Source organism: Sinocyclocheilus rhinocerous, unplaced genomic scaffold (assembly GCF_001515625.1).
Source record: "Sinocyclocheilus rhinocerous isolate Xijiao unplaced genomic scaffold, SAMN03320098_v1.1 scaffold2, whole genome shotgun sequence".
Lineage (NCBI taxonomy): Eukaryota > Metazoa > Chordata > Actinopteri > Cypriniformes > Cyprinidae > Sinocyclocheilus > Sinocyclocheilus rhinocerous.
Window position 1 is genome coordinate 908,147 of NW_015655572.1, and position 27,940 is coordinate 936,086.

Here is a 27,940-nt window from a genome sequence, read left to right on the forward strand (position 1 = left end):
AAAAATATGATTCCCAATGCACACAAACTTCCCAGATTACTGAGTGGCCTGTTGGTTACAGTGTTTACTTCCTTTTCAATTAGATTTTTATTAAATATTTATTTGTGAAAAATGCTTTGTCTTCTAAAGTATAAGTATGTTTATTTTACACATTAGTTTTTTAATCCATTTTCAAATGATTTAAAATTTCTTAAATATTAATAAAAATAAATAAAATTATATCGGCTTTATATCAGCCATCGGCCACCCTGCTTTCCAAGATATCGGCATCGGCTGTCAAAAAACCAATATCGGTCGACCACTACTTTGTATTATGTAAGACTCGATACAATAAAACAAAAATCAAAAACAAAAAAGTTCTTCCTTGTCTTGACTTTTATTTATATTTGTTTGAATAACATATAGCAGTCCTGCTAATAACCAAGCCAATATATCTAACACAGTACACATCTCCCCTGTCACATACAGAAGATATACAGGTAAAGAAATGGAGAAGCCCACAAAATGATGTAGAAAGTGTAAACAAGAAGGACAGGAAGGGAAGAGAAAAATATTGCTTGTGTTTGCAAGAGAGAAACGGACAGAGAAGGAAGATAAAGCATGCAATAAAGATTCAGAGCCATTATTATGAATATAATGAATCGCTTCAGAATACATTCAGAATACATTTCAAAAATGCATAAACAACACCCATGTTGCAGCCTTATCTGGCCTTACCAATGTTCTCTCTGTCACAAACATACACACTGGCACAGCAAAAGTGAGTGTGTAATTATAACAGTCAAACAAATACAATGTGCACACACACAAAGGGTGTGTACCAGGCACACATGAATAATGGAACACCTGCATTATCCTCTATGGAAATAAAGAAAAGAGGAATTATTTACAAACTCCCACACTTCTTCACCAAGCCATTTCCACCCACCTATTCCCTTGTCATTCAAACGCACAAACAGACGGGTCACAACAAGACTGAGAGCTGTTTTTCAATTAGCCGCCGCTAATGCTTACAAATGTCTATAGGACTAGAGAACAGAGTTCCCACACCTTTTCACCAATTCATTTCCATGGCACTTCCATCCGTTTGTGATAACTGGATTTTTAACAGAATGTCTAGCCAATATTCAAGAGCTGATTCCTAGTAAATTATATAAAACTTTCCTTTTCATTTTCAAGATTTTATTCATTCAACTAATAAAAATGATGAATCCCACTTACTGCTATAGCTTGCAAATGTTAAAGTTTCAGTCATGCAACATTCATCGTAAACTGTAAACAACGCCTGGTGAAGGTTGAATGACAGAACCGTATACAAATTTGACTACAATTCGTATTAAAAGCTACAGCAGTGTTTGGAAATCCTCCTTTTTTTGTTATACGTGACCCTGGACCCTGGACCCTGGTCTTAAGTCGCTGGGGTATATTTGTAGCAATAGCCAAAAATACATTGTATGGGTCAAAATTATAGATTTTTCTTTTATGCCAAAAATCATTAGGATATTAAGTAAAGATCACATTCCATGAAGATATTTTGTAAATTTCCTACCGTAAATATATCAAAACTTAATTTTTGATTAGAAATATGCATTGCTAAGAACTTCATTTGGACAACTTTAAAGGCGATTTTCTCAATATTTAGATTTTTTTTGCACCCTCAGATTCCAGATATTCAAATAGTTGTATCTCGGCCAAATATTGTCCTATCCTAACAAACCATGCATCAATGGAAAGCTTATTCAGCTTTCAGATGATGTATAAATCTCAGTTTTAAGAAATTGACCCTTTTGACTGGTTTTGTGGTCCAGGGTCACATATTATTTGCTTGTATTATTCCTTTGCACCTGCTTACACGTTTTTGCAGGAGTTGTGGTGGCTTTTTGTTTAGGCTATATTCAGTTATATGTGGAAGTCCCAATTTAAAAATCCCCTTATATTCCATGACCACATATAAGAAAATAAATAAAATAATATAAAAAATAAAAAAAACACACATCATGATTTAGAAAACAAAACTTTGTGTATTTACTTTCTCGATAATCATCCTTACGGTGAACAATTCATAATAGTTACATGTCAATGTTTTTTTTTTAATCAAAAACCTGAATAACCCTTTTAATTTTCAACTGCTCTCCAGTAACTTCACATGATAAAATCAAGTCCCGTCCCACATTTTGTCTAATTGAACGTTCTGTGTCACTCAGAAACACATTAAATTATACACTGAAAAACAACTGATGTAGAAGCAATTTTTTACTCAGAAATTACTAGTAAATTTTGCAGATAATTACAAAAAAATATCAAGTAGCACACTGAATTAAACATTTTTTTTAATGTAGAACGCAAGTCTGAAATAGTATTTTCTTGTAAAACATACTTCCATCTGTTTTATTTATAACTGTAAAAAACTATTTTTTACATTCTATAGGCAAAATTGGTTGTGATTGTTGTTTCATGTTGACTCTAAATGAGCGAGGTCTAACAATGCAGCTCTTCAGAAAGCGGCATGCTTTTCTGTGCTTGTTAAGACTATGTATGTAAATAAGGGGAATGTTGCTGACAGGTCTTCCATAATGTTGTTTGTTTCTGCTTCGCTGTGGTTGAAAAGCAACCACCCTGTCTCTTCCACTTTTTAGTTTTTCCATTACTTGTATCATTCAATTTCTGCAGTCCATCCATCTTATCCTAGCATATAGAGAGACGTCTAGAAAAAAAAAAAAAGGCAGGCGAGAAAAGGATGGGTGGGGAAAGAAGGCAGGACAGTAAAGAGGTGGGGAAACACAAAAGTGGAGCTGGGAAGGAGGGTGGAGAGGATGGTGTGAAAGAAAAGAGGCACAAGGGAGGGATGAAAGGGGTTGAAACAGAGGATTATTTGAAAAAAGCGTCATGGCAGTCTCCATGAAAGAGAACAAAGGACACAGCGCAGCCCATGTGAACACAATTTCTGCACATCCTCACACACAGCCACCCACCGCCTCTCAGTCAGAAACACTGCTGTCTTTCTCCAGGAATGAAGTGCTCAGCATCTCTCTTGTTCGACATAATAAAGTTTAATTGAAGCCTTAAGGAAATGAGTGTTGAAACATTGCTTATTCATTCAGAATGTGATGACAGTGTCATATACTGTATGCACATTCAGCATCTAGTCTCACAAGACTGTATAGCAGCTGACCCTTAATGTATCCATACCGCTGCCCATACAAATAATGATTTTACAAAGGTAACACTCTATAGTACCTGAAATTAATAGCACTGAAAATTATTAAATGATTAAATTAATGTATATTCATATTATAAACAGTAGCGTTCAAAAGTTTGTGGTTGGTAAGATATTAATGTTTTTGCACCAAGGCTGCACTTATTTGCTTAAAAATACAGTAAAAACGGCAATATTGTGAAATATTAGTACAATTTAAAATAACTTTTCCTTTTGAATATACTTTAAAATGTAATGCATTTCTGTGATGGCAAAGCTGAATTTTCAGCATCATTACTACAGTCTTCAGTGTCACGTGATCCTTCAGAAATCATTCTAACATGCTGATTTGCTGCTCAAGAACACTTCCTATTATTATGTTTCTCATCATGTAGAAAATAGTTGTTCTGCTACTTCATATGTTTGTGTAAACCGTCTATCAAATGATATACAGGCCAAATTTGAAATGCATTTGGCTTGGTTTTATTTTTGGAAATGGATGGATCTGATTTAAAAATTATTTAGGCACATCAACCACGACAGTCATCAGGCACAAGAAGTTGTTTTCCTGTATAAACGCTTTACATATCTTTCAACAATCTTTCAGTTCAGTGACTCAGTAAACTACTCTGTGTTGTTCTTCAGCTTGTTTGCATAGTGTGTCCACTACATTCACAGGCCGAATTTCCCTGGGGGTCATTGACATACAGCTCAACCTGAGCATAGCTGGCTACCGGCCTGGATAAAACACCCTTTTCAAGCGCCAATCACACCGTCCTCATGAATAAGCGGGCTGTAAAACTGGACGTGAATGAGGTACCACAGACAAAGCCTTTAAGCTTCGAGGAACAAACAGGGCAGAATCAAGTACTGTTTGCAGCCTGAGGGTAGATCTCTATAGAGGCAAACAAGAGGAGTTTGGGACCTTTAAACAAGCCAAGACAGAATATTTTCTCATGGCGGAAATAGAAGACTGATCTCAGGCCAGGTTTCTAGGGAAATCGGTCTATAATTTCTAGAAATTCCAGAAAGACAGGGATACGTAAGAATGTAAACTAAGCTGCTCCGACATGATACTTGTTCAAAGTCTACACTGTTTGCTTGTCTGAGAGTGAGGAGCCCTACAGGTTTAGGACAACACTGAGACTTATCAAACCAGTATACTGTATAGTGTAAAAGACCATGCCAAGTATAGGAAACACAGGCTGAACCCCAATTCCCCACTATGTGTCTTTTATAACATGCAATATTAGCATTGCTTTGTCTCAAATCAAAGCACGTTGAGAATAGTGTGTGAAAAAGACCAGACTGTGTACTATTTCCAGTGGATTTTTTAAAAAGTGTGCATTCATGCATTAAATTAATGTGAGCATTAAATTAAAACTGAGTATAAAACAAGATTCTGTTACCAAACAGTCCAATTTTCACTCTCATTTTATTTCCTCCCTGAGCTAGTAAACCTACATATTTTATTTTTTTCTAAAAAAAAAAAAAAAACAACAAAAAGCACAAGTGTGTATATGCAAATTGACTTACTTTGAAACTGACATCACACATTATTATGTTCAAAAGTCTGGGGTCAGTAAGATTTTTTAAATACTTTTATTCAGCAAGCGTGCATTAAATTGATCAAAAGTGACGTGACAGTAAAAGGCATTTATGTTACAAAAGATTTCCATTTCAAATAAATGCTGTATCACTGTATCACACAAGTATCACTGTTTCTACAAATGCAGCTTTAAACATTGAATTAGACAATAATACAATAATTAGAAATGTCAGTTGAGAGCACCCATTTCTAATCCTAACCCTATTTCTGATGGATCATGTGACAATGAAGACTGGAGTAATTCAGCTTTACCATCATAGGAATAAATTACATTTTAAAATATATGAATAAAAAAAATCAATTACTTTAAATTGTAATAATACTTCACAATATTACCGTTTACTGTATTTTTGATCATATAAACGTAGCCTTTGTGAGATGTTCCAAAAACAAAAAACTTAAAAAATCTTACCGACACCGTACTGTAAACAATTTTTTTTTATTAATTACAAAATATGAATCTACCACACAAACTCAAAGTTATACGTAATAAACTGTCATCCTTACCATGCACAAGCTGACAAGTTCCCAGTGACATGTAAACTGTCTGTCTACACTGAAAGCAAAAATGCTGAGTGATATGACTGCCAATCAGAACATTTCTGATGCTTAACATACAGTCCTAAGGAGCAGATTTTAGACCAATGAGATTCCACCGTGGGCAAGGATACCCAATTCTACAGAAATAGAAACCAAGATGTCTCATCACTTGTCATGGTTAGTTAGGAAAAGGAATAGACCCAGTTCACACTGACAGCACTAGAGGTTGCCAAGTTTCCAAGGAGCTCAACTTGGATCTCCAACCGTCACCATCACTCATGTGGCTGAACATCTCTGAAAAATTAATGTCTCTGCAAAACGCTGTCAGTCTGAATGGCCTTTCAGATTTGTCACAGTAAAACATTTGTCAATTAATCATTGTCCAAAGTTTGAGACGGTTCCTCAAGATGTTATTTCATACCATATGAATGAAACCTCTCAATAGTATGTCATCGCCAGTGCAATATTAACTTTTGTACTTGGTAGAAGTATGCAAACTGGGATTCAGCCATATTTTGTGCAGCTAAGTGGTGGATGTGCTTTCTGTGGAAGTTCTGAGCCAAACTTCAGCTATGCGATGGTCACAGCAGGTGGAGAACAGCTGTGTGGAGCGCACTGATGCCCATCTGCTGGGAGCTGTGAGAGATCTACACTCGCTGAAGAGTGACACCATCAACCTCCTGATCAGAAGTCTACAATTATTCAGTTTTACGCTCTGTGAGCTACAGAATTACATATTTTACATAAAGAAATGGAGTAATATGCCTGAGGGAAAGATACCGTATTGTGTTAAAACTGCCATTAAATGTCGATGAAAAAAATTCTTCAAACTAATGTAATCTCCAGGTAATTTCCAAGATCTCAGAGAATGAAAAGCTGCAAATAGTTTCAATGAACAATATACCAGCATATTTGAGAAGATTCCAGTGTTGGATCAAGGCAGGGCCATGATGGGCCTGGATGACTGGGGTTTTACAGGAATGCAAAGGCAAGCCTTGAGGAAGGTCCTCAACGGACCAGTCAACCTCACTCGATTCTGTCCTCGTCTTTCCTACATTGCTTTTGAAAGGGAGTAAGGGGTTCAGGGGCAACCTCGGGGGGCTTTTCCAACACAGTGCGCTCGAGTGAACCTCCCCAGCCTCATGAATAAAAAAAATCAATTACTTTAAATTGTAATAATACTTCACAATATTACCGTTTACTGTATTTTTGATCATATAAACGTAGCCTTTGTGAGATGTTCCAAAAACAAAAAACTTAAAAAATCTTACCGACACCGTACTGTAAACAATTTTTTTTTATTAATTACAAAATATGAATCTACCACACAAACTCAAAGTTATACGTAATAAACTGTCATCCTTACCATGCACAAGCTGACAAGTTCCCAGTGACATGTAAACTGTCTGTCTACACTGAAAGCAAAAATGCTGAGTGATATGACTGCCAATCAGAACATTTCTGATGCTTAACATACAGTCCTAAGGAGCAGATTTTAGACCAATGAGATTCCACCGTGGGCAAGGATACCCAATTCTACAGAAATAGAAACCAAGATGTCTCATCACTTGTCATGGTTAGTTAGGAAAAGGAATAGACCCAGTTCACACTGACAGCACTAGAGGTTGCCAAGTTTCCAAGGAGCTCAACTTGGATCTCCAACCGTCACCATCACTCATGTGGCTGAACATCTCTGAAAAATTAATGTCTCTGCAAAACGCTGTCAGTCTGAATGGCCTTTCAGATTTGTCACAGTAAAACATTTGTCAATTAATCATTGTCCAAAGTTTGAGACGGTTCCTCAAGATGTTATTTCATACCATATGAATGAAACCTCTCAATAGTATGTCATCGCCAGTGCAATATGAACTTTTGTACTTGGTAGAAGTATGCAAACTGGGATTCAGCCATATTTTGTGCAGCTAAGTGGTGGATGTGCTTTCTGTGGAAGTTCTGAGCCAAACTTCAGCTATGCGATGGTCACAGCAGGTGGAGAACAGCTGTGTGGAGCGCACTGATGCCCATCTGCTGGGAGCTGTGAGAGATCTACACTCGCTGAAGAGTGACACCATCAACCTCCTGATCAGAAGTCTACAATTATTCAGTTTTACGCTCTGTGAGCTACAGAATTACATATTTTACATAAAGAAATGGAGTAATATGCCTGAGGGAAAGATACCGTATTGTGTTAAAACTGCCATTAAATGTCGATGAAAAAAATTCTTCAAACTAATGTAATCTCCAGGTAATTTCCAAGATCTCAGAGAATGAAAAGCTGCAAATAGTTTCAATGAACAATATACCAGCATATTTGAGAAGATTCCAGTGTTGGATCAAGGCAGGGCCATGATGGGCCTGGATGACTGGGGTTTTACAGGAATGCAAAGGCAAGCCTTGAGGAAGGTCCTCAACGGACCAGTCAACCTCACTCGATTCTGTCCTCGTCTTTCCTACATTGCTTTTGAAAGGGAGTAAGGGGTTCAGGGGCAACCTCGGGGGGCTTTTCCAACACAGTGCGCTCGAGTGAACCTCCCCAGCCTCACAGCTGGGACATCATTAACTCAGAGCGGAGCAGGTCATGGGCTTTGGGTGAATAAAGAAACAAAAAAGAAAGACAGATAGGAAGAAAGAAAGATGATAAGGGCTCTGCAGTGGTCCATGTTACATGCAGAAATAATAATAGTATAAGAAATGTTTCTTGAGCACAAAATCAGCATATCATGTGACGCTGAAGACTGGAGTAACGGCTACTGAAAATTCATCTTTGCCATCACAGTAATACATTACACTTTAAAATAAATTAAAAGAGAAAAGTTGCTTTAGATTGTAATAATTTGACAATATTACTGTTTTACTGTAATAAAATAAACGCAGCCTTGGTAAGCATAAGAGAAACTCGTTTCAAAAACATCTCATCGACCCCAAACTTTTGAACAGTATTTGTATTTGCAGTTAATATTTATATCAACTTTATATTAACTTAGTTTTATTAACTCCCCACCTCCCACATCTTAAACCCTTTGTGAAGGTAAGGCTCCTTCAAAAATAACGAACAATAAGTGATGAATTACAAAACTGATGAAACAGCCTGTCTATGAGCTGTTTCGGAAATGAAAATACCATGCAATACATGTATAATTAATTACTTGATAGAGGACTTGACAGATTATCTTACGTGACTCCGACTTCATGAGACGATGAGCATATAGACAACAGAGAGCGAATTAAATTCAGCACTTTTATTTCCAACATGTGCCCATTCATGGCTGCATATTATTTAATTCATGCAAAGTTACGTCTTTATTGGGACAGGACTTGACGGATTATTTTACGTGACTCCGTGAGTTCATCTCTATTTCTTCGAGCCAAGCTGCATAAACTGCATATCAGGCATTTATGTAATACATCTAATTTGTGCATTAATGGCTGTTATGTTAAATAAAGTTTACTAACTACAGTAAATCAAGTACCTGTGCACGCCGTTGTTGTTGCCTTGTTTCCCCTCAGACGCGCTGCAATGTTGATCCTGCGCGCAATTCTCAAAACATCCACAAGATGGCGGCGTTTATCGGTACTCATGTGGCTGAACATCTCTGAAAAATTAATGTCTCTGCAAAACGCTGTCAGTCTGAATGGCCTTTCAGATTTGTCACAGTAAAACATTTGTCAATTAATCATTGTCCAAAGTTTGAGACGGTTCCTCAAGATGTTATTTCATACCATATGAATGAAACCTCTCAATAGTATGTCATCGCCAGTGCAATATTAACTTTTGTACTTGGTAGAAGTATGCAAACTGGGATTCAGCCATATTTTGTGCAGCTAAGTGGTGGATGTGCTTTCTGTGGAAGTTCTGAGCCAAACTTCAGCTATGCGATGGTCACAGCAGGTGGAGAACAGCTGTGTGGAGCGCACTGATGCCCATCTGCTGGGAGCTGTGAGAGATCTACACTCGCTGAAGAGTGACACCATCAACCTCCTGATCAGAAGTCTACAATTATTCAGTTTTACGCTCTGTGAGCTACAGAATTACATATTTTACATAAAGAAATGGAGTAATATGCCTGAGGGAAAGATACCGTATTGTGTTAAAACTGCCATTAAATGTCGATGAAAAAAATTCTTCAAACTAATGTAATCTCCAGGTAATTTCCAAGATCTCAGAGAATGAAAAGCTGCAAATAGTTTCAATGAACAATATACCAGCATATTTGAGAAGATTCCAGTGTTGGATCAAGGCAGGGCCATGATGGGCCTGGATGACTGGGGTTTTACAGGAATGCAAAGGCAAGCCTTGAGGAAGGTCCTCAACGGACCAGTCAACCTCACTCGATTCTGTCCTCGTCTTTCCTACATTGCTTTTGAAAGGGAGTAAGGGGTTCAGGGGCAACCTCGGGGGGCTTTTCCAACACAGTGCGCTCGAGTGAACCTCCCCAGCCTCACAGCTGGGACATCATTAACTCAGAGCGGAGCAGGTCATGGGCTTTGGGTGAATAAAGAAACAAAAAAGAAAGACAGATAGGAAGAAAGAAAGATGATAAGGGCTCTGCAGTGGTCCATGTTACATGCAGAAATAATAATAGTATAAGAAATGTTTCTTGAGCACAAAATCAGCATATCATGTGACGCTGAAGACTGGAGTAACGGCTACTGAAAATTCATCTTTGCCATCACAGTAATACATTACACTTTAAAATAAATTAAAAGAGAAAAGTTGCTTTAGATTGTAATAATTTGACAATATTACTGTTTTACTGTAATAAAATAAACGCAGCCTTGGTAAGCATAAGAGAAACTCGTTTCAAAAACATCTCATCGACCCCAAACTTTTGAACAGTATTTGTATTTGCAGTTAATATTTATATCAACTTTATATTAACTTAGTTTTATTAACTCCCCACCTCCCACATCTTAAACCCTTTGTGAAGGTAAGGCTCCTTCAAAAATAACGAACAATAAGTGATGAATTACAAAACTGATGAAACAGCCTGTCTATGAGCTGTTTCGGAAATGAAAATACCATGCAATACATGTATAATTAATTACTTGATAGAGGACTTGACAGATTATCTTACGTGACTCCGACTTCATGAGACGATGAGCATATAGACAACAGAGAGCGAATTAAATTCAGCACTTTTATTTCCAACATGTGCCCATTCATGGCTGCATATTATTTAATTCATGCAAAGTTACGTCTTTATTGGGACAGGACTTGACGGATTATTTTACGTGACTCCGTGAGTTCATCTCTATTTCTTCGAGCCAAGCTGCATAAACTGCATATCAGGCATTTATGTAATACATCTAATTTGTGCATTAATGGCTGTTATGTTAAATAAAGTTTACTAACTACAGTAAATCAAGTACCTGTGCACGCCGTTGTTGTTGCCTTGTTTCCCCTCAGACGCGCTGCAATGTTGATCCTGCGCGCAATTCTCAAAACATCCACAAGATGGCGGCGTTTATCAGTGAATCCGATATTACAAAACCGATTATTGTCAAATGCTTAAATATCGGGAAAAATATCGGTAAATCGATATATCAGTCGATCTCTACTTAATACTTAACTTTACAATTAAATATTACACAACCATGCTCATGCCATGCATCTCAATCAGAGACTGATGCAACAGTACATTGACTATGAGTGGGCCTGGAGAACATGCAATACATTCCATTATGTACAATTACACTATTCACTGAGACTTCCAATACTTTACTAACATTTCTGACCCAAATACCACAAGCTGACAATTGTTTTTTCTCTCAACTTGACCACACCACCATCATTACGCTAGGTAATATTGTCTTGCTACTATATGGAAGGATTCAAAATACAGACAAGATGTTAAAGCATGTGCTTTACTGCTTACTTGCAAAAGGCCAATGAGCTCTTGACTTACTACCATGTCAAACATGAACTAAATATTTCTGTCCTAAACTACCCAAAAACAAACTGTAGATCTCTGGTATATCTGATCGGCCTGATTTAGTAAGTCAATGTGGTTTACCACACAGCTTTCAGATCCTTTTTTGGGATTTTTTGTTTTTTCCTGAGAAAATCTTTGTGGGTTTTATACTAGAAACCTGGCCCACCCAGAATCAGCTGCAGAGGATACTTAAAAGGGTGCTGACACAACCAGACCTGCAAGAAAAATAATGGAAGAGACGGCTGATAAATCAAGACCGGGCTTTTTCTCTCATCTTACATCTAAAATTGAAGTGAAGTGCCATGGTTCAGGTCTGAAGTGATAAAACAGAGCCTAAGGGAGGCAATAAATAAGGACTTTCAGCAAACAAAAAGGCTTGACACCAAAGTCATGGCAAGAAATATTGGCCGAACATCAGAACTGTTGGAAGAAGTGCAAATGTGATGCCCTGAATAGGCTATAACTGGTCATATTGAAAAATGAAAAATATGGCCTCTACATACCTCACATTGCTCTATAACCCGTTTATAATCTAAGGGACAATTTGATATTGAAGTTATAAATTCAAGCAGATATAGCTACACATTTAAAATGGAGGAAGACTCTCTAGAATAACAGTCCTTTCTCCAAATTACACATACATTACTGTGTAGTTAAATATACTGTATATATAAAAAGACAAGTGTTGCTGAACTGAAATAATGAACTGAAATATAAAAGGGAGAAAGAAACGAGGAAGTGAAAGCACAAAAGGAGAATTGTTAAGAATTTCGTATTTTCGTACAATACCAGTAATTGACACTGAGGCTTTCTGAGCAAAAAGCAAGCAAAAGAACCATAAAACAATATTAAAGTGTCTTCTGTAGCCATACGATAACTTTGTGTGAGGAAGAAACCAAAATTTGCTCTCCTTGATGCATCTTTTCAATGAATCGGTCGATTCAGTTCACCTGTCAGAGTGATCTGTTCATGAATCAGCTGACTCAATGAAGCAGACTAACAGCTTACTGGAGGAGAAGATATCAGTCAATGACTTGATCATCACACAAAGTTATTGCATGCCTTTAGAAGACTACAGACCACAAACAGAACAAAAAAGCATTTCAATGGTGCTTCTGCATCTTTTTTGAAATCTAAAAGACTCAATTTTTTCCATTCTTTGCATGCAGTACATTGCAATTGCATGGGCTGCAAGCATAATTCTTCATACAAGTATAAGTCATACAAGTTTGGAACAAATCTTTATCATTAACTAAATACAACTCATACAACCATATCTTGAAGTCAGGTTTTAACATTTCGGTCTGATGACAAGTCTTTTGAAAATGCACTGGAAATTCCAAATTGAATGGAATGCAGCCTGTGATATCACTGGGCACATTACAGAGTTCTTTCCGTACCATTTCAAATTTGGCTTAAATAGCGCATCATTCCACCTGAGGGTCAGTTGAGTCAGATGACTGAGAATTTCAGTATGATTCAGTGAGGCCATCTGCATCTGAAAATAATGACCCTTCTCTCTCATCATTTTTAGTGGTGTTTGCTAAGGCAACCATTACTATTAGTACTGCTTATGCGCAGTGATTTGAACTTGAACCCTTAAGTATTAAACACAAGCAATTAACTCATCTTGCACAGTTTATGCTACAGACATTAATAATACCTCAAATCAAGCGGTTTGATGAGGAGATCTAATGACTATCACATGTGAACTCTTTTGACATGGGCCAGTAAAACAAACACCTATCAACAACACAGAACACCCTAGCAAACATCCATAACACTTAAGAAAATGTAAAAATGTAGTTTTTATTCAAAATGTTCTCACATTACTTGTACATCACAATAACTTTAGCCACAAAAACAGCAAGTAAATATCTGCAGCTGTCTTTAAATAAATTGCTAGGCACACAGCTCTTTATGGTGTGAACCAAACAGATGCATCCTCTGTCAGGGATGGGAAGAAAAAAAACAGCTGTTAGCAATTCATCCCCACAGGAAATAAGTGAATCATATGGACAGATGACCTTTGACCGATCTAACACACAAACATATATCCACTCAGGCATAACTTGATGATTGGTCCTTTCTGGATCTGACGTCTACATAGCTGCTGTCCACACTGACAGGCCCAGAAGGGATCTGCATCCACAAAATCCCACAAAGCAAGCTGTGTTTTATAATATTGGACCATGTTTAAATTTATTCCACAGATTTTCTCCCAAAATCAGCACAGAAGATGCACAAAAAGTGTCTGCAGATTCCATCTGGGCCTACTCATTGGGGAATCTAGATCTAAGCATAGAGCAGAAGTATTTTCACTCGGGTCAGTGTCAAATAAGAAATTAAAGCAAAAAAACAAATAAATAAAATAACAGATTTTACACTGTGTAGAATGTATAGTATATTTCAAAAACTAAAATAGATTTATATAACAACAATATGGTAATAGGCTAAACATAAATACAATTAAATAATTTAATAACTGCTACTGATTTTATACTGTTTACATTTTATACTGTATTAAATTTATAGGTTTTGTTTGTGACTTAGGGTTGTGTCGGTGAGGAAATTTTCCCACCGGTTAATCGGCGTGTGACAACACCGGTAATACCGGTATCACCGCGGGGGCGGGGCATTCCCTCTTTTCCTCGCTTTCCTTCGCTTTTAAATAGCTTGTAAACGCGGTGTGCCCATTTTACTTTCACTTTAAAATAGCGGCAATTCGGAGTAAAGCAATTGTTCGTTTTTAGTTCGTTTGAATTTTCCCTCTTTTTCTGTTCTTTTACTGAACTAAATGATTTTTATTACTATAAAAAATCAAAACGACGGTGGGGGTCGGTGACGCGGTGGGCAAGTGACGTAACCGGTGTTGCGGCTTAACACCGGTATCACCGTCAACACCGTCTATCGCGGCAAGCCTATTGTGACTTATAGATTTTTTTAATAATTAATTTTGTTATAATACAATATAATTATAATATAATATAATTATAAATATTATATTATAAATTGCATTATAATTAATTAAAATTATTTATTTATTGATATTTTTGGCATACAGATCAAATTTAATAATCTCTGTTATTTAGTAAACTCATTGTGACTAGTGGGAAACATGTAATGTGAATCCAAAGGATGAAATGGAACAAATTCAGAACAAGAAATGGATCCAAACTGATCGTTTTCTCCTAATCATTTGGAACATTTAGTGTCGGCTAAATTGCTGTAACGATTAAACACACTGAATCTCTATAGAGAGCACATCATCCACCTGGCGTTCATAATAAACGTTAGCAATTAGATATAAAGCACAATAACAGTCTCTCAGCTTTGCACAGAGCTCATATGCACAATCTCCCAGGCCAAACCTAAAACCCCACAGAGGAAAGAGATCCTACCAGTTTCCTGTTCTGCTGAAAAGCTACATTAAGATTAAAATCGCAGCGTCAGCGGTAACAGAGCATTTAGATTCACAAACTGGGGGAAAATGGGTTATGAAGGAGGATCCCTCAGGCCATGTGAAAACGCCCCGGTGTTAATTCCGAGACGGTGGAAGACCCAGCGTGAACGCCTGATCTCACACCACAGCATCTGGTCTCGATCTGCCTCCATTTACACCATCTGCCTCAACAGAAACAGACAGCTACAGAAGTGAGCACTCTGCCCCTCCATCCTCTCTCACATTCCCCCTCACTCCATCTCTAATCAACATGATGTTGGTACAGGTCAGCAGAAAAACCCCATCACGCTCACAAAGACAGGTGCAGCACAGATTCAAGCAACTTACAGTCTGGGAAATAGGTGTTTTAGCAACTCAGTCTGGTTCAAAATGAGATGCAGTTCTGCTGTGAAATGTGACAGTGATTTTCAACCTTCAATGACTGCAAAGAAACAATTTATTTAATAGGCTATGTGCCAGCTATTAAGAGCTTCTAAAACCCAGCAGATAAATAATACTGAGGTTTTAATCATATTGAACCAGAAAGCAAACATGCACTTTTCAGAAAGAGACTGTTATACAGGATAATAACATTACTTCTTGGGGTCGAAAAACATTGTGTACACCAATCAGACACTCATTTCATCATTCATATAAGAGGTCTCTAATCAAGGATGTCTGAAAAATGTTATGAAGTTGCAATCTTATAATCTTTTCCATAAAAGCATGAACCTCAGTGTTACATTTCTATGTCATTTAAAGGGAACTGAAGTCTCTCATAGAAAACTAAAGTGGAAATACAGAGAACAAAGCCAATCTGAACTGTTCACACCATGATTCCCTTTATGACAGTTAAAGCAAGAAGTTTGAAGCAGGGTATTAAAACAATTGCTACCTGAAATAAAATAAAGGTTAACTAAAATTAAATATTAAAATACTTAAGATCATTCAGTCTAAGTTGATGTACTAAAATTGAAACCGAAACTGAAATTAAAATAAATTAAACAAAAACTAATAAAAATGACAAAAACACAGAAAATTCTTACATTTGAAAACAAAAAACGAATCAAAAATAGGAATAAAAACAACAACAGCACCTCGTGATACTGAAATAACACTAGTCTCATTTTCTGATAAGACTCACTTTTACAGTCTTTATGGTGTGGCTTTCAGAGACAACAATTGTGATTATATAAAAATAATCAAATGAATTCCAATATTAATCACTTAATTTCCCTTTAAATTATTTTATATGTTCATCTGACCAAAACAAAACAGACAGCTTATTGAAGCTCTGTTCAATCACAAAGTATAGGCTACTGTTGTGCAATATATAGCAGCATTTGTGTTGGACTTCATTGGACTCAAACTGAAACACACTGTGGAACAAAAAATAATAATAATCAATTTAACAAATCCAAGTATACTGACAGAGTGTGTCTTAACATGTGAAGAAAATGTACATTGTATTCATGCTTTTTAAGCGGTCACTTAGACGCCAAACATAATGAAAACACTCTCACGGAGAACATGTTATCGACTTAGTATATTTTTGAACTACGACCTGGAGTCCCAAACAAAAAACTAAGAGTGACAGACAGTGCAGTACACAAAGTCCATCATGACTGTGTTTGAACCATGAACCTCTGTATGACAGCAAAAACAGGAGCTCTGACCTGCTGGTAGTTTTCATCTTGCGGTTTAAACGTGTGATCCAACGGCTGAAACCTTAGATTCACGTGAGGAAACTCATGAAGCCAGTAAGTCCACCAAGGAGCGATATAATCAACCCTTGCAGACGACATCCTTCAGCAGTCGACGAGACGAATAAATCACTTTCCCAGATAGAGACGGTCGGACAATTTGGGTGTTTCTTTCCTGGTTACTCTCCGTTGTCTTCTCAAACAAAAGCCATGGATTTAGACATTAGAGAGACTGAGTACTCAAACAAAAGTGCTGGAGGGGACATAAAAAGATCTCTGAATACTTCCCCCAAATCGCAGACCATGGGAATTGACGGGAAATGTTGAATTATTGCATTAAATCCCGGTCTCGTGCCGCAGCCATTCCTGCGCGTGTCGTGCGCTCTGAACTCGGGAGCGAGCTTGAATGAGCGCACGATAGGGACTCGGGAGCGAGCTTGAATAGGAGGATGAGGATGAGGCAGTTTCTTTTGAAACTTTTTTTTTTATGGTGGCCTAATTGTGTCGATAACGAGATTCAGCAAAGATTGAAAACAATATATATATTATTGCTTTTGGAGATTAGCTTTAAACTCTTTGTTTGAATAAAATATTCTTAAAACGAGGTAAATGCTGAATTTAGTAATTTATTTGAAAATATCTAACGCAATGCTGCCATCTATTGGGCAACTCAAGTAAATGCAGACACTGGTACAAAATAAATAAATACATAATAAACAAACATGTTCAAACACTATTGGTATCCGCAATAAAAAGCGGACACCAACTTTTACTACCACATTAACAAAAAAAACTTTTTTTTTTCTCCTCACATTTTGATTAAGAACGGAAAAATATATAGACAAAAGCTAGTGCACCATACATTTTCATAGGGAGGTTATTTTAGATGTGAATTATTTAAGAACACAGTATGTTGCTTAGTTAGGTTCTTAAGTAGATGTTGTTAAAATGTCAATCTTCTTATCATGGTTTTGCACAGAAAACTGTATATTTGATTAAATATCAGCATTACATTCTCTTATTAAACACCTTGTAGTTTCATGACCTTGAACAGAATGCCAGTCATTGCTAAATGTCAGTATTATTTTTCATTTAGTTTGAGATTACAATAAAACAATTTCTAAACATTGTTTGAAAAGGTTTAAAATCACAAAGTGGTTTTTTTATCATTAACCTGATAAAAAAAATAATAATAATTTACCTGATAAAATATTACACTTCCAAGAAAGGTAGACACTTAAGACTACATGAGAAAATGTGTCAGCTATATTACATCTATAGTTTGTAAATGTTTTTATACTGGATTTATACCAAATACCACAGTTGACAAACTAGGATATAAATACAATGGCCTTACCAAACAAGTAAATTAAACTACATGCAAGTCTGCAAGTAGTATTAAATTTACAAGGGTATAGCTTGTTTGATATAATACAAATCAAATGTTTTGACAATTCATTAAAGGTCTTAAATTAACAAACCTTTTGGCCTAAAAACCAAGTTTGAGGTCAATAAAAATTTCCCTAGAGTAACAAAGTACACAACTAGTGTTGTCAAAAGACCCGGTACTTCGGTACCAAGTCGGTACTAAAAAAAATGAAAACGTTACGGTACCAGGTTTTTTTAAGTACCGGTGGTACCGAGTACCCGGTCAACCCGGTTCTTGATGCGCTATCCGAAAGCTATCCTCTTCCAGTGTTGCCAAGTCCGCAGTTTTCCCGCGGAATTGGGCTGCTTGTTTGAGCGGGTTTTGTTGTGAAAACCTGGCAACCTCTTCTTAAAAGCAGTGGCGACCTCAAGAGGAGGAAACGCATCAAACTAACAAAACACCCCGATCAAGTTCAAGCAGGTAAGTTTTAATTACATTTTTAATATTTAGAGCTCCTCTTATGAATATTATTCCATATTTTAATTTGAATTTCAAACTGAAATAAACATCGCCGTTAGCGTATACGTAGTTAATCATTAGCATAAGCGTGGCTAACGCTAATATAATGAGCATTAGAATGAATTTTGTTCATTTTGTTCAAAATGATTTATTTAACTATTTAATGCTCCTATAACTTTTATTACTGTAAAAAACAGGAGGACATAATGGTATTTACTATTTTTACACACCAGAGGCTTTTAAATGAACTGTGTAACCAAAATATGCGTGTTAGAGAAAGTACAAATGTATGGTTAACAGTGTTAATGTCATATAGTGTTTATGTCATATCAGTCCGTCAGAAAAAGTTGTTTTTTTTTAGTTAGTTAGTTGTAATTCTTGGCTGAATATCTCTAGCAGGTTTAAAAGCCCTTTAAAATTACAACCATTCAAAAACTTGGGGTCAGTATGACTAATGTTTTTGGAACAAGTCTTATTCTCACCAAGGCTGCATTTATTTAATAAAAACGTAAATACCGTAATATTGTGAAATATTCAAAAATACGGTTTAAAAGAAGCATTTTCCATTTTAGTATTTAAAACTGTAACATTCCAGTGATGGCAAAAGTGAATTTTCAGCAGCCATTACTCTAACTCTTCAGTTCTCAAGAAACATTTATGTTCATAACAGAAAAGCCGTCGTAAATATGTGACCCTGGACCACAAAACCAGTCATAAGTAGCACAGGTATATTTGTAGCAATAACCAACAATACACTGCATGGATCAAAATTGAAGATTTTTCTTTTATGCCAAAAAACATAACACAATATATTTAGCAAATTTTCCACCGTGAACATACCAAAACTTAATTTTATTAGTAATATGCATTGCTAAGAACAATGGGCAACTTTAAATGCGGTATTTTTGCACCCTTAGATTCTAGATGCTCAAATAGTTGCATCTCGGCCAAATATTTTCATGTCCTAACAATCCATACATCAATGGAAAGCTTATTCAGCTTTCAGATGAAGTATCTCAATTTTTAAAAAAAAGAAATTGACCCTTATGACTGGTTTTGTGGTCCACGATCATATCACATTTGAAATAATTTTTTGTACCAATGTAAGTCTTCATGATCAATTTCATGTGTCCTTCCTTGCTGAATAAATGAATAAAAATATCAGGGGGGGGGGAAATAAAATAAATAAAAATAAGTATTAACCCCAAACTTCTGAAAGGTATAGTGTATACCTTGCACAACCTAAATAAGCACACAGACGCATTAGATACTTCACTATAAAATGTTATCAAACAGGTCCTAAAGTGTGAAAAGCATAGAAACAAACAAAATACCATTCTTAAATTTTCCCAATTTTATTACAACATTTTGTACGAGACATCTACTTCAGCTCCTTCACAGCCAGACCTGAAACAAGAGAAAGATGGGTCATATTTACAGTAATCCTTAAAGGGACAGAGTCCAGAACCGACACAGCTGTAAGTGTTAGTGAACCGGTGGAACTGAAGTCTCTGAGTGACGCGAAACCCAGCACTTGGTCCATCATTGCTCTAGCAAGCGTGTAAATGCACAGTGGGCACAGAACAGGCCCAAAGTGTTTGGACATCTTGCATACTTCTCAAAAATCTGATCACAACACTTCCATGACTTTCCAGACAGTTGTAAGCACTTTAAGGATCTCAAAGTTTTTCCCATCAATAAAATATTTAAGAGCTAAACAATAACACACAACCTTAAAATAAAAGCTTTACTTTTGCAGGCCTTTTGTTTGTAGGTTTACTCTTTTACATTCACATTACAAGATCCAAGATCATTTTTTCAAGTCAAAACATTTCTACAACCAAACATTTAGCACAAATCCTTAAGGTTGATCAAATTTCTGCACAAGCATTATGCTGTACAAACACAACAACCAGTTTATGGATTTGGTTCTGTCTTGATTGATATTGATCTTAGCACAATTACTTATATGGTATTATAATTCCAGCAGTTTGACGTGGTGTTTCTGAAGACTCACCTGGTGGCAGGGACTGCTTGAGCTTCTCAGCCTTCTCTTTGTCTGTGATGACCAATGTGTACAGATATCTGCTGCAGCGGACCTTGAACTTCACATTATCCTTGTTCTTCTTGATTTTGACAGCTGTTGGAACACAACACATGAATTTAAAGAGACGTCCATCAACATTAGTAAACACTTTTGTAGTAGCCAATGCAGAAGCCAAATATGGTTAGAACTCTGAATATTGGTGAAATTTACAATAGTCGATAACATTAACACCTTTAGCAAATGTCACAAAATCACATAATGTAGTTCTTATTCAACATTTTGTCCTGTCAGACCACCAGTACAAAATCGATTCAACCTTAAGCCAGTTCTTGTCAATCCTGGTCATGTAACACCACAATACTAAACATTTTGGATGTCTAAAACAGGTAACGTCAGCTCCTTTCTAGTCTCTGAACCGGAAATGTACATCCAATATGACAGACATCCAAAATGTTCAGTCCTCCAGGACTGAGATGCACTGCCTTCAGTAAAGTGAATACTTTAAAGATGCACCAAACAACATCAAAATAACCCATACAATAAGACCATACAAACCATGTCACAATAATAATAAACAATATACAGCTCTACAGCAGAAACACAAAAAGGAAAACCTCATGCAGCAGTCATAAATGAACCATGACTGGTTTAGTAGACATAAAACTTACACTTGGCATCCTTCCTCCTTGCTGTAAGCAGGAAATCTTTGATTTCTTCAATTTTGCGTGGCTGTGAAGATGAACACATATTAGACACGCAACGACATTTACACGTTAGTACTTAGTTCACTCGATATCTTAAAATAATATCCGTTTCTCTAGGATTACCAGACAAACTTTTAATGTGTTAAAATTTAGACCGATTCACTACTGTATTGTTACTCAGATAAATTCTCTAACATTTCTAGGTTGTCCATCAGCTTGACAACCTATTTCACCACCATTAGCCACCTTCTGTTATACAGTGATTTTACTTTTAATTCGATTTTAGTTTAACATTTTAGAACAAATGCCACTATAACTGATGCACTCTATATTTTACCATTTAATAAAAAACACGCAAATGCAAGATATAAACACAATCTCACCATTTTGTTTGAGGTGCGACTCGACCCTGCGATGCAGAGAAACACATTATTACAACACAATTCTACACAGCTTCCGATAAATATTTCGTTTAATGACACAGTTATACTTGTTCTTTCACATCACATATGTCTGAAATGTGAATATTGACGGATTGATGCAGATTTACATGGATTCATTTGATAGAGCTAAAGCGCTAACACTTACACGTCCCGCGAGCGAGGGGGGAAAAGGGGCGGGACTTCCGCGTGAAGGCGTAATATAAACCGGCTACGGTGGCTCAAAAGGGACTCTCTGGTTTAAAAAGTCAAAACTCACAGGGACATCTACTGGTTGCAGCATGAATATATCATGCCATTTATTAATATATTAATCGGGAGACTTTAATATGAAATATATATGTACAGGTGCATCTCAAAAATTTGAATATCGTGAAAGTTCTTTTTTTGTAACTTATTTCAAAAAGTGAAATTTTCATATATTCTAGTTTCATTACAACTAAAGTAAAACATTTCAAAAGCGTTTTTGTTTTAATTTTGATGATTTTGATGAAGTCCTGCTGGAAAAGGAAATCAAAGCATGTCATCAGATGGAAGCATTAAGTGCTCCAAAATCTCCTGGTAGACGACTGCATTGACTTTGCACTTGATAAAACACAATGGACCACCACCAGCAGATGTCACGGCACCCCAAATCATCACTGACTTCAGAAACTTCACACTAGACTTCAAGCAGCTTGGATTCTGAAGTATTCTCAAGCTTGCGGTCATCCCTGTTGCTTGTGCACCTTTCCTACCCAATTTCTTCCTTCCAGTCAACTTTGCATTTCATATGCTTTGATACAGCACTCTGTGAACAGCCACCCCTTTCAGTAATGACCTTCTTATTCAAATTTTTTTAGATGCACCTGTAGGCTATTTTGTAAAATAGTTATCACACCATTTAGGTTAATGTTAATAATTTTGCCCATTTAAAATGAAAACGTGAAGACGTTTTTGTTGTATTGTTGTTATTATTTCTACATGTTATTATCTTCATAACATTTGACAAATTAAAAAGTAACTTACAAAAAGACACAAAAGATGATTAAAATGGAATAAAACTTTAGAAAGAAATTAGTACTTACCCTTATCGACGATAACTTATTGCTACATGTAAACTATAACTTTAAATCATTATATTGAATAAACAAAAATAAATAAAACATTTTTATGTCTATTACACAGGTAAAACATGTTATATAATGCAAGGCACTGATTGAACAAACGATCAATTAATCAATCAATCAATCAAATGAGAGAGAAAGAGAAAGAGAAAGAGAAAGCGAGAGAGAGGCTTATATTTAAACCGCTTGACCATTCCTGTGAAAAGAACTTTAGAGATTTAAAAGAGTGATTCATTCATGAAACAGGCATTGATTATAGCCATAGGCTTGTATACATGATGTTTATAGCAGAATCTGTGAGATAGTTGGGTGTTTTAGTTCAAATGAGTTACGCACATCTGTCATGGGTGCACACGCACATCAATAATTCACACATCTGGCTCTTGAGTGTATTTCATCTCATCTGCTGGATTCTTGAGTGACATCTGCAGCTTCTCTGCACTTAATTAATAAAGGTAGACACCACCGCTGCCCTCCTCACTCTAATTACTGTCCCATTGGCTCATATGCGTTTCGGCCCACGTAGAAGGCATAGGGCAGATCCCACAGCTCGCTGCCCTCCACTGAGCAGAATGCTGATTAGCTTCATTTGGCTCTGTGTATTTGCTGCTTCCATTCAGGGAATTTATTAAAGCCTGTCCAACCTCAGTTAACGAAGGTGGGTTTGGTGCAGGTTGTGCATTAAAACTTAAAATCTAAAAAAGCATATTTCAGACTGATGATGAGGAGCAAATCTATCCATCTCTCCTATACGTAGATTTCTATCATACTTTATTTTTTTATTCCACATTATGCTTCCACATATTTTTTGCAGTCACTTTTGGTGCAGTGGCACTAGATGGCAGATTATGCTCATGAAACAAAAAGAGTTGCACGAAACATGAGAGAAAGAGAAGAAAGAGGGCAGTATATGACCACTTACTGAGCCTGTGTTTTCCATATGCGATTGACTTCAGTCCTCTGACTCCATTCCTCAATTCCAAAGACATGAAACTGTAAAACTGATTGTTTTTTTTATTTATATGCTATAGTGTGCAAGGAGACCTATAATATGGAGAAAGCTGTTTGTTAGTATTCCCATTCAGTTCAATTACAGTTGCTGGTTGAATGATCTAAATTGAAACGTTGGATCAGGCTTTCATGTGCTGGATGATAAAACTTGAGGAAACATCCCACAGAATGAGGGATCTGAGGTATCAGAACAGTATACTAGAAATGATCAACTTGGCTGCAAGATTTGGATGATTGGCAAACACACATTTCCTTTAAAATGTAAATAAAGAGTTCATTCAGCAGCCTGTTTAAAATTCTCACATGTGGGCTACAGCCTTCAGGGTCAGGCTTCTGATTCTTGAAACAGTCGGTAACTTAAGCATAATTAAGCTGCAAATGCCTAATAAAAAATAGATGGATGGATGGATGGATGGATGGATAGATAGATTAAATAAAACTTAAACTTTTATAACACTTTATTTCAGCTACATTTCGACAACATTTCTTTCATTTCTATTGAAGTACTAAAATAATTAAAACCAAACCAAAAATAAAAACCTAAAAAAAAAAAAAACTTTATATAGACATTTAAATGGCTCTGAACTAAACAAAAATGAGAATTGTTGCATTGGCAACTAGCTGAAATGAAATAAGTTTACTTATACTTTTTAAATTTATTTTTATGTCTTTATTTAATTATGTTGGTTCTTTGCAATATTTTTTTTAATTTCAGTTCATGTTTATTTTATTTCAAGTCTCTGGTTTAGTTTAAACTGAAGTACTAAAATAATTATATAAGCTAAATAAAAAAAAATAAAAATAAAACAGAATAAAAACTAATACAAACCATAGATATATTTTAAAAATACCTGAAATATTAACTGAAATAAAATACATATAAAACTTCAACTACTTTTATTTCAGCTAGTTGTCATGACAACATTTCTCATTTTTGTTAAGTTTAAATTGATTTACTAAAATAACAAAAACTAAATAAATAAAACCAAAGGCTAAAATATATGTGAACACATTTAAATAATAATAATAAAAAATAACAATAAAGACAAAAACAAAACTAAATGACTAAAAATTTAAAGTTAAAATGAAAGTTAGTATGATGATAAAAAATGAAATATGAGCATGGTGCTCAATTCCAATGTTTTTTTTTTTTTTTGCCATTTAGTTTTCAGTTTGCAAAAATGAATCATTGCATAAAAACAACAAAAAGAATCTCCTTAGGCATTTTTTACAGTTGACTACCATATAAGCACATGCAGGGCTTTCCTTACATACCATCTCTGAGCCATTAGAATAGATGCTTGCCAAGTTTTCAGGCTCCATTTTGACTAACGTACATCGTCGGTAATGACACGCAGTCCATCACTCAGCCATTCAGGTGAGACAAACACAAGCTTCACTGTGTGTATAGCCAGAAGTAATATGTGGTGCTGGCCCGGCATCAATCATGGTTTAGATTCTGCTGGAACCATAAATGGGAATAAGAAGCAGAGTTCATCCAACCATCATTAGTTTTGCTCAACTTAATTCCATCCTTAATTTCAAACCTGTAGCGCTGTAGGGCTACACTGGGATGGTAATATATATATATCTGGAACTGGAACAAGACAAGAGCCCCTGAGTGGAAATAGCACTGGTGAAATAACATGAAATGGAATTTTCAATTAGGTTTGCAAAGGATCTGCAGAGGATTTTACACTTGAATATGGAATTGAACCACATGTAAGCGTTCTCGTGAGCGTCTAGGCCCAGACAGACACGTTTTCTTTCCACAAGAACATATTTAAACAGTCAGCTGAGGTGAATTCATACACTACTTTTGACAAGGGATTTTTTCTCATCTTTATATGCATTATGTGCATTGATCGGCTAGTATTGATTCTTACATCCTGGATTATAAAATGCTATCTGAAAGCAATCATACAGACTTCAGAGGGTGAAAGACATCATTTTAGCAATGCAACAGAAAGGGCCATTTCACAATGTGATAGGAACATTACAGGGCAATCACTGCTGGATCCAAGTTATTTACCTGGATATCTATGGAAATTTCAGAAACAAATGGCAGAAATGAATATTTTATTCAGCAAGGATGCATTAAATTTATCAAAAGTGACAGTAAGGACATTTACATTGAAAATAAGTTCCTTTGAACTTTCTATTCATCAAATAATCCTGAAAAAAAAATAAAGGTGACTTGACTTGACTTGACTTAATATTTTTTACTGTATTTTTGATCAAATGAAAGAGAGACTTATTTTAAAAACATTAAAAAAAACATACCATTATGAGGGCAAAAAGCATCTTTCTTCATAGACAGACTCTCATTTTCTATCAAATATTTTTTGTAAGGCACATATTTCATTATATTTTCATTGACTATTTTTTAAGGTCCCTAAAAGCCTGAAATTGGCTGTTTTTTATTTTACCCTGATGCTTTTGACCAAATCTCAAGATATTCACAGGTGGAGTTTACATTCTTGTGGAGAAAAGTGCCTAAATAATATGTTACATGCCCGTTTGGGGTATTATTTTGCAGTATTAATGTTAACCATAAGGATATGAAATATATGAAGTTAAAGCATATTGCACCAGCTCACTCAGGAAAACAAATCATCTTGAAACAGCCACTTTTATCCAGTTTTAGCTCCTACTTTCACCTACATGACTTCTCCATAAATTAGTATTTTCTGAAAGTCAGCATCCTTTTCTCAGAGTGACTAGCTGTCTGCCCTGTGCCAACCTGATGCCGCCCATCTACACTGGTGCCTGCCGGCTTTTCCTGCCATCCATGTGCCTGTCAGCCTTTGAGAACCAGGCTTCCAGCTTATACCCACTTTGTCAGTTCTGGTCGACAGCAGGACTATTTCAACTGTCTGTAACCGTTCTTGGCTGGAATGCAGCGTTCTGTTGCCTGCCCTGCACCACTTAATGTAGAATAAAAAGGACTGCCTGAGTTGCTGAATGCTCTAGAATTTTCACTGTATTAGTACAGCTGACACACCGGACTGACATACACCGAGACATTTGATGATAGTCTTTGGCACATTTACCATCTTTATCATCCATTTGGCTGAATCAGAGCTTCAAAAGATGAAAAGCGTTGGGGTTATTGTTCTCTGATGAGAAACTGCAGCTCTAATGGAATCAGGCACCTGAATTTTCTCCGACTGCCTCTCTGAATCACCGTCTCCCATCTAAGTGTTTTTCTTATTACCTGAACCAAGGAGCTGAGCCAGCAGGTTTCCATTTAGCTAATCGGACTTTTATATTTACATATATCCATATCTGCCATCAGTCACATTATAGAATATAGTGGATCATTACTCCTTGTAATACCATGCATCTCCTGGGCATTCTTTAGTTCGCTCTAATTGGACAATGTATTGCTCTATAACAAGGCTCAGAACTACTTTCTTTCGAAGACCATGCAGGATATTTAAATGAAAATTCATAATTATCACATTTTAACACTTTAACAGAGCCTAATACATTAAAAAATGTAGAATAAAAAAATGCAGGACAATAGACAGTTTTTTTTTATTATGTAATCTAAAATATTAGAAAAGATTATTATTAAAATATTACATTAATGTTTTTATTATAAAAATATTTTGCATTAAAATGACTGTGAAGTGTGTCAGTTCAGTCATTTTTATTATGTGCGCTAAAATGTTAAAATATTATATTTGTGTTTTTATTATAAAAATACTTTTCATCAAACATTGATTTCAACTGTGTCAATTGAGTTATTTATATTATTAAGTGCTCTAATATTGTTAAAATATAATATTGATGTTTTTTATTATATATTTTTGATCAAAAGTACTGTCAGATGTGCCATTTAAGTCATTATTATTATTATTATTACGTGCCCTAAAATATTAATGCATTTTATTATATTAAATGTTTTATAAAATATTTTGAATTAAAATGACTCTCAAGTGTGCCATTTGAGTCATTTTTATTATGTGCCCTAAAATGTTAAAATATCATATTATTATTTTTATTATAAAAATATTTTTTAATCAAAACTACTGTCATGTATGCATTTAAGTCATTTTTATTATTATGTGCCCTAAAATATTAATGTTTTTTATTATATAAATTTTTTAAATAAAATATTTTGCATTAAAATTACTGTCAAGTGTGGCAGTTCAGTAATTTTTATTATGTGCATGCACTAAAGTGTTAAAATATTATATATACAGGTATATATATATATATATATATATATATATATATATATATATATACATACATATATAATGTATATATATTTTTATTATACTTTCTATGCAAATTTTTTTATGGAATCATA

The 27,940-nt window shown here is 35.6% G+C and overlaps 2 protein-coding genes across 2 annotated transcripts in view; both read right to left on the reverse strand.

The window, feature by feature from the left end:
* Nucleotides 1-16,821, reverse strand: part of LOC107718539 (protein tweety homolog 2-like) — a 65,300-nt gene extending 48,479 nt beyond the window's left edge. Inside the window, exon 1 of the mRNA XM_016525636.1 lies at nucleotides 16,397-16,821. Within this exon, the coding sequence (XP_016381122.1) occupies nucleotides 16,397-16,525 (129 nt within the window). The 5' untranslated portion in view covers nucleotides 16,526-16,821. The remainder of the gene's footprint in view (nucleotides 1-16,396) is intronic.
* Nucleotides 16,822-19,650: 2,829 nt separating this feature from the next.
* rpl38 (ribosomal protein L38) lies at nucleotides 19,651-21,722 on the reverse strand. The gene is made up of 5 exons (XM_016525639.1): nucleotides 21,651-21,722; nucleotides 21,446-21,471; nucleotides 21,027-21,087; nucleotides 20,329-20,451; nucleotides 19,651-19,718 (listed from the first exon to the last, which is right to left on the reverse strand). The coding sequence occupies exons 2-5, from the start codon at nucleotides 21,446-21,448 to the stop codon at nucleotides 19,693-19,695; spliced, it is 213 nt and encodes a 70-aa protein (XP_016381125.1). The 5' UTR covers nucleotides 21,449-21,471; nucleotides 21,651-21,722; the 3' UTR covers nucleotides 19,651-19,692.
* Nucleotides 21,723-27,940: the final 6,218 nt, after the last annotated feature.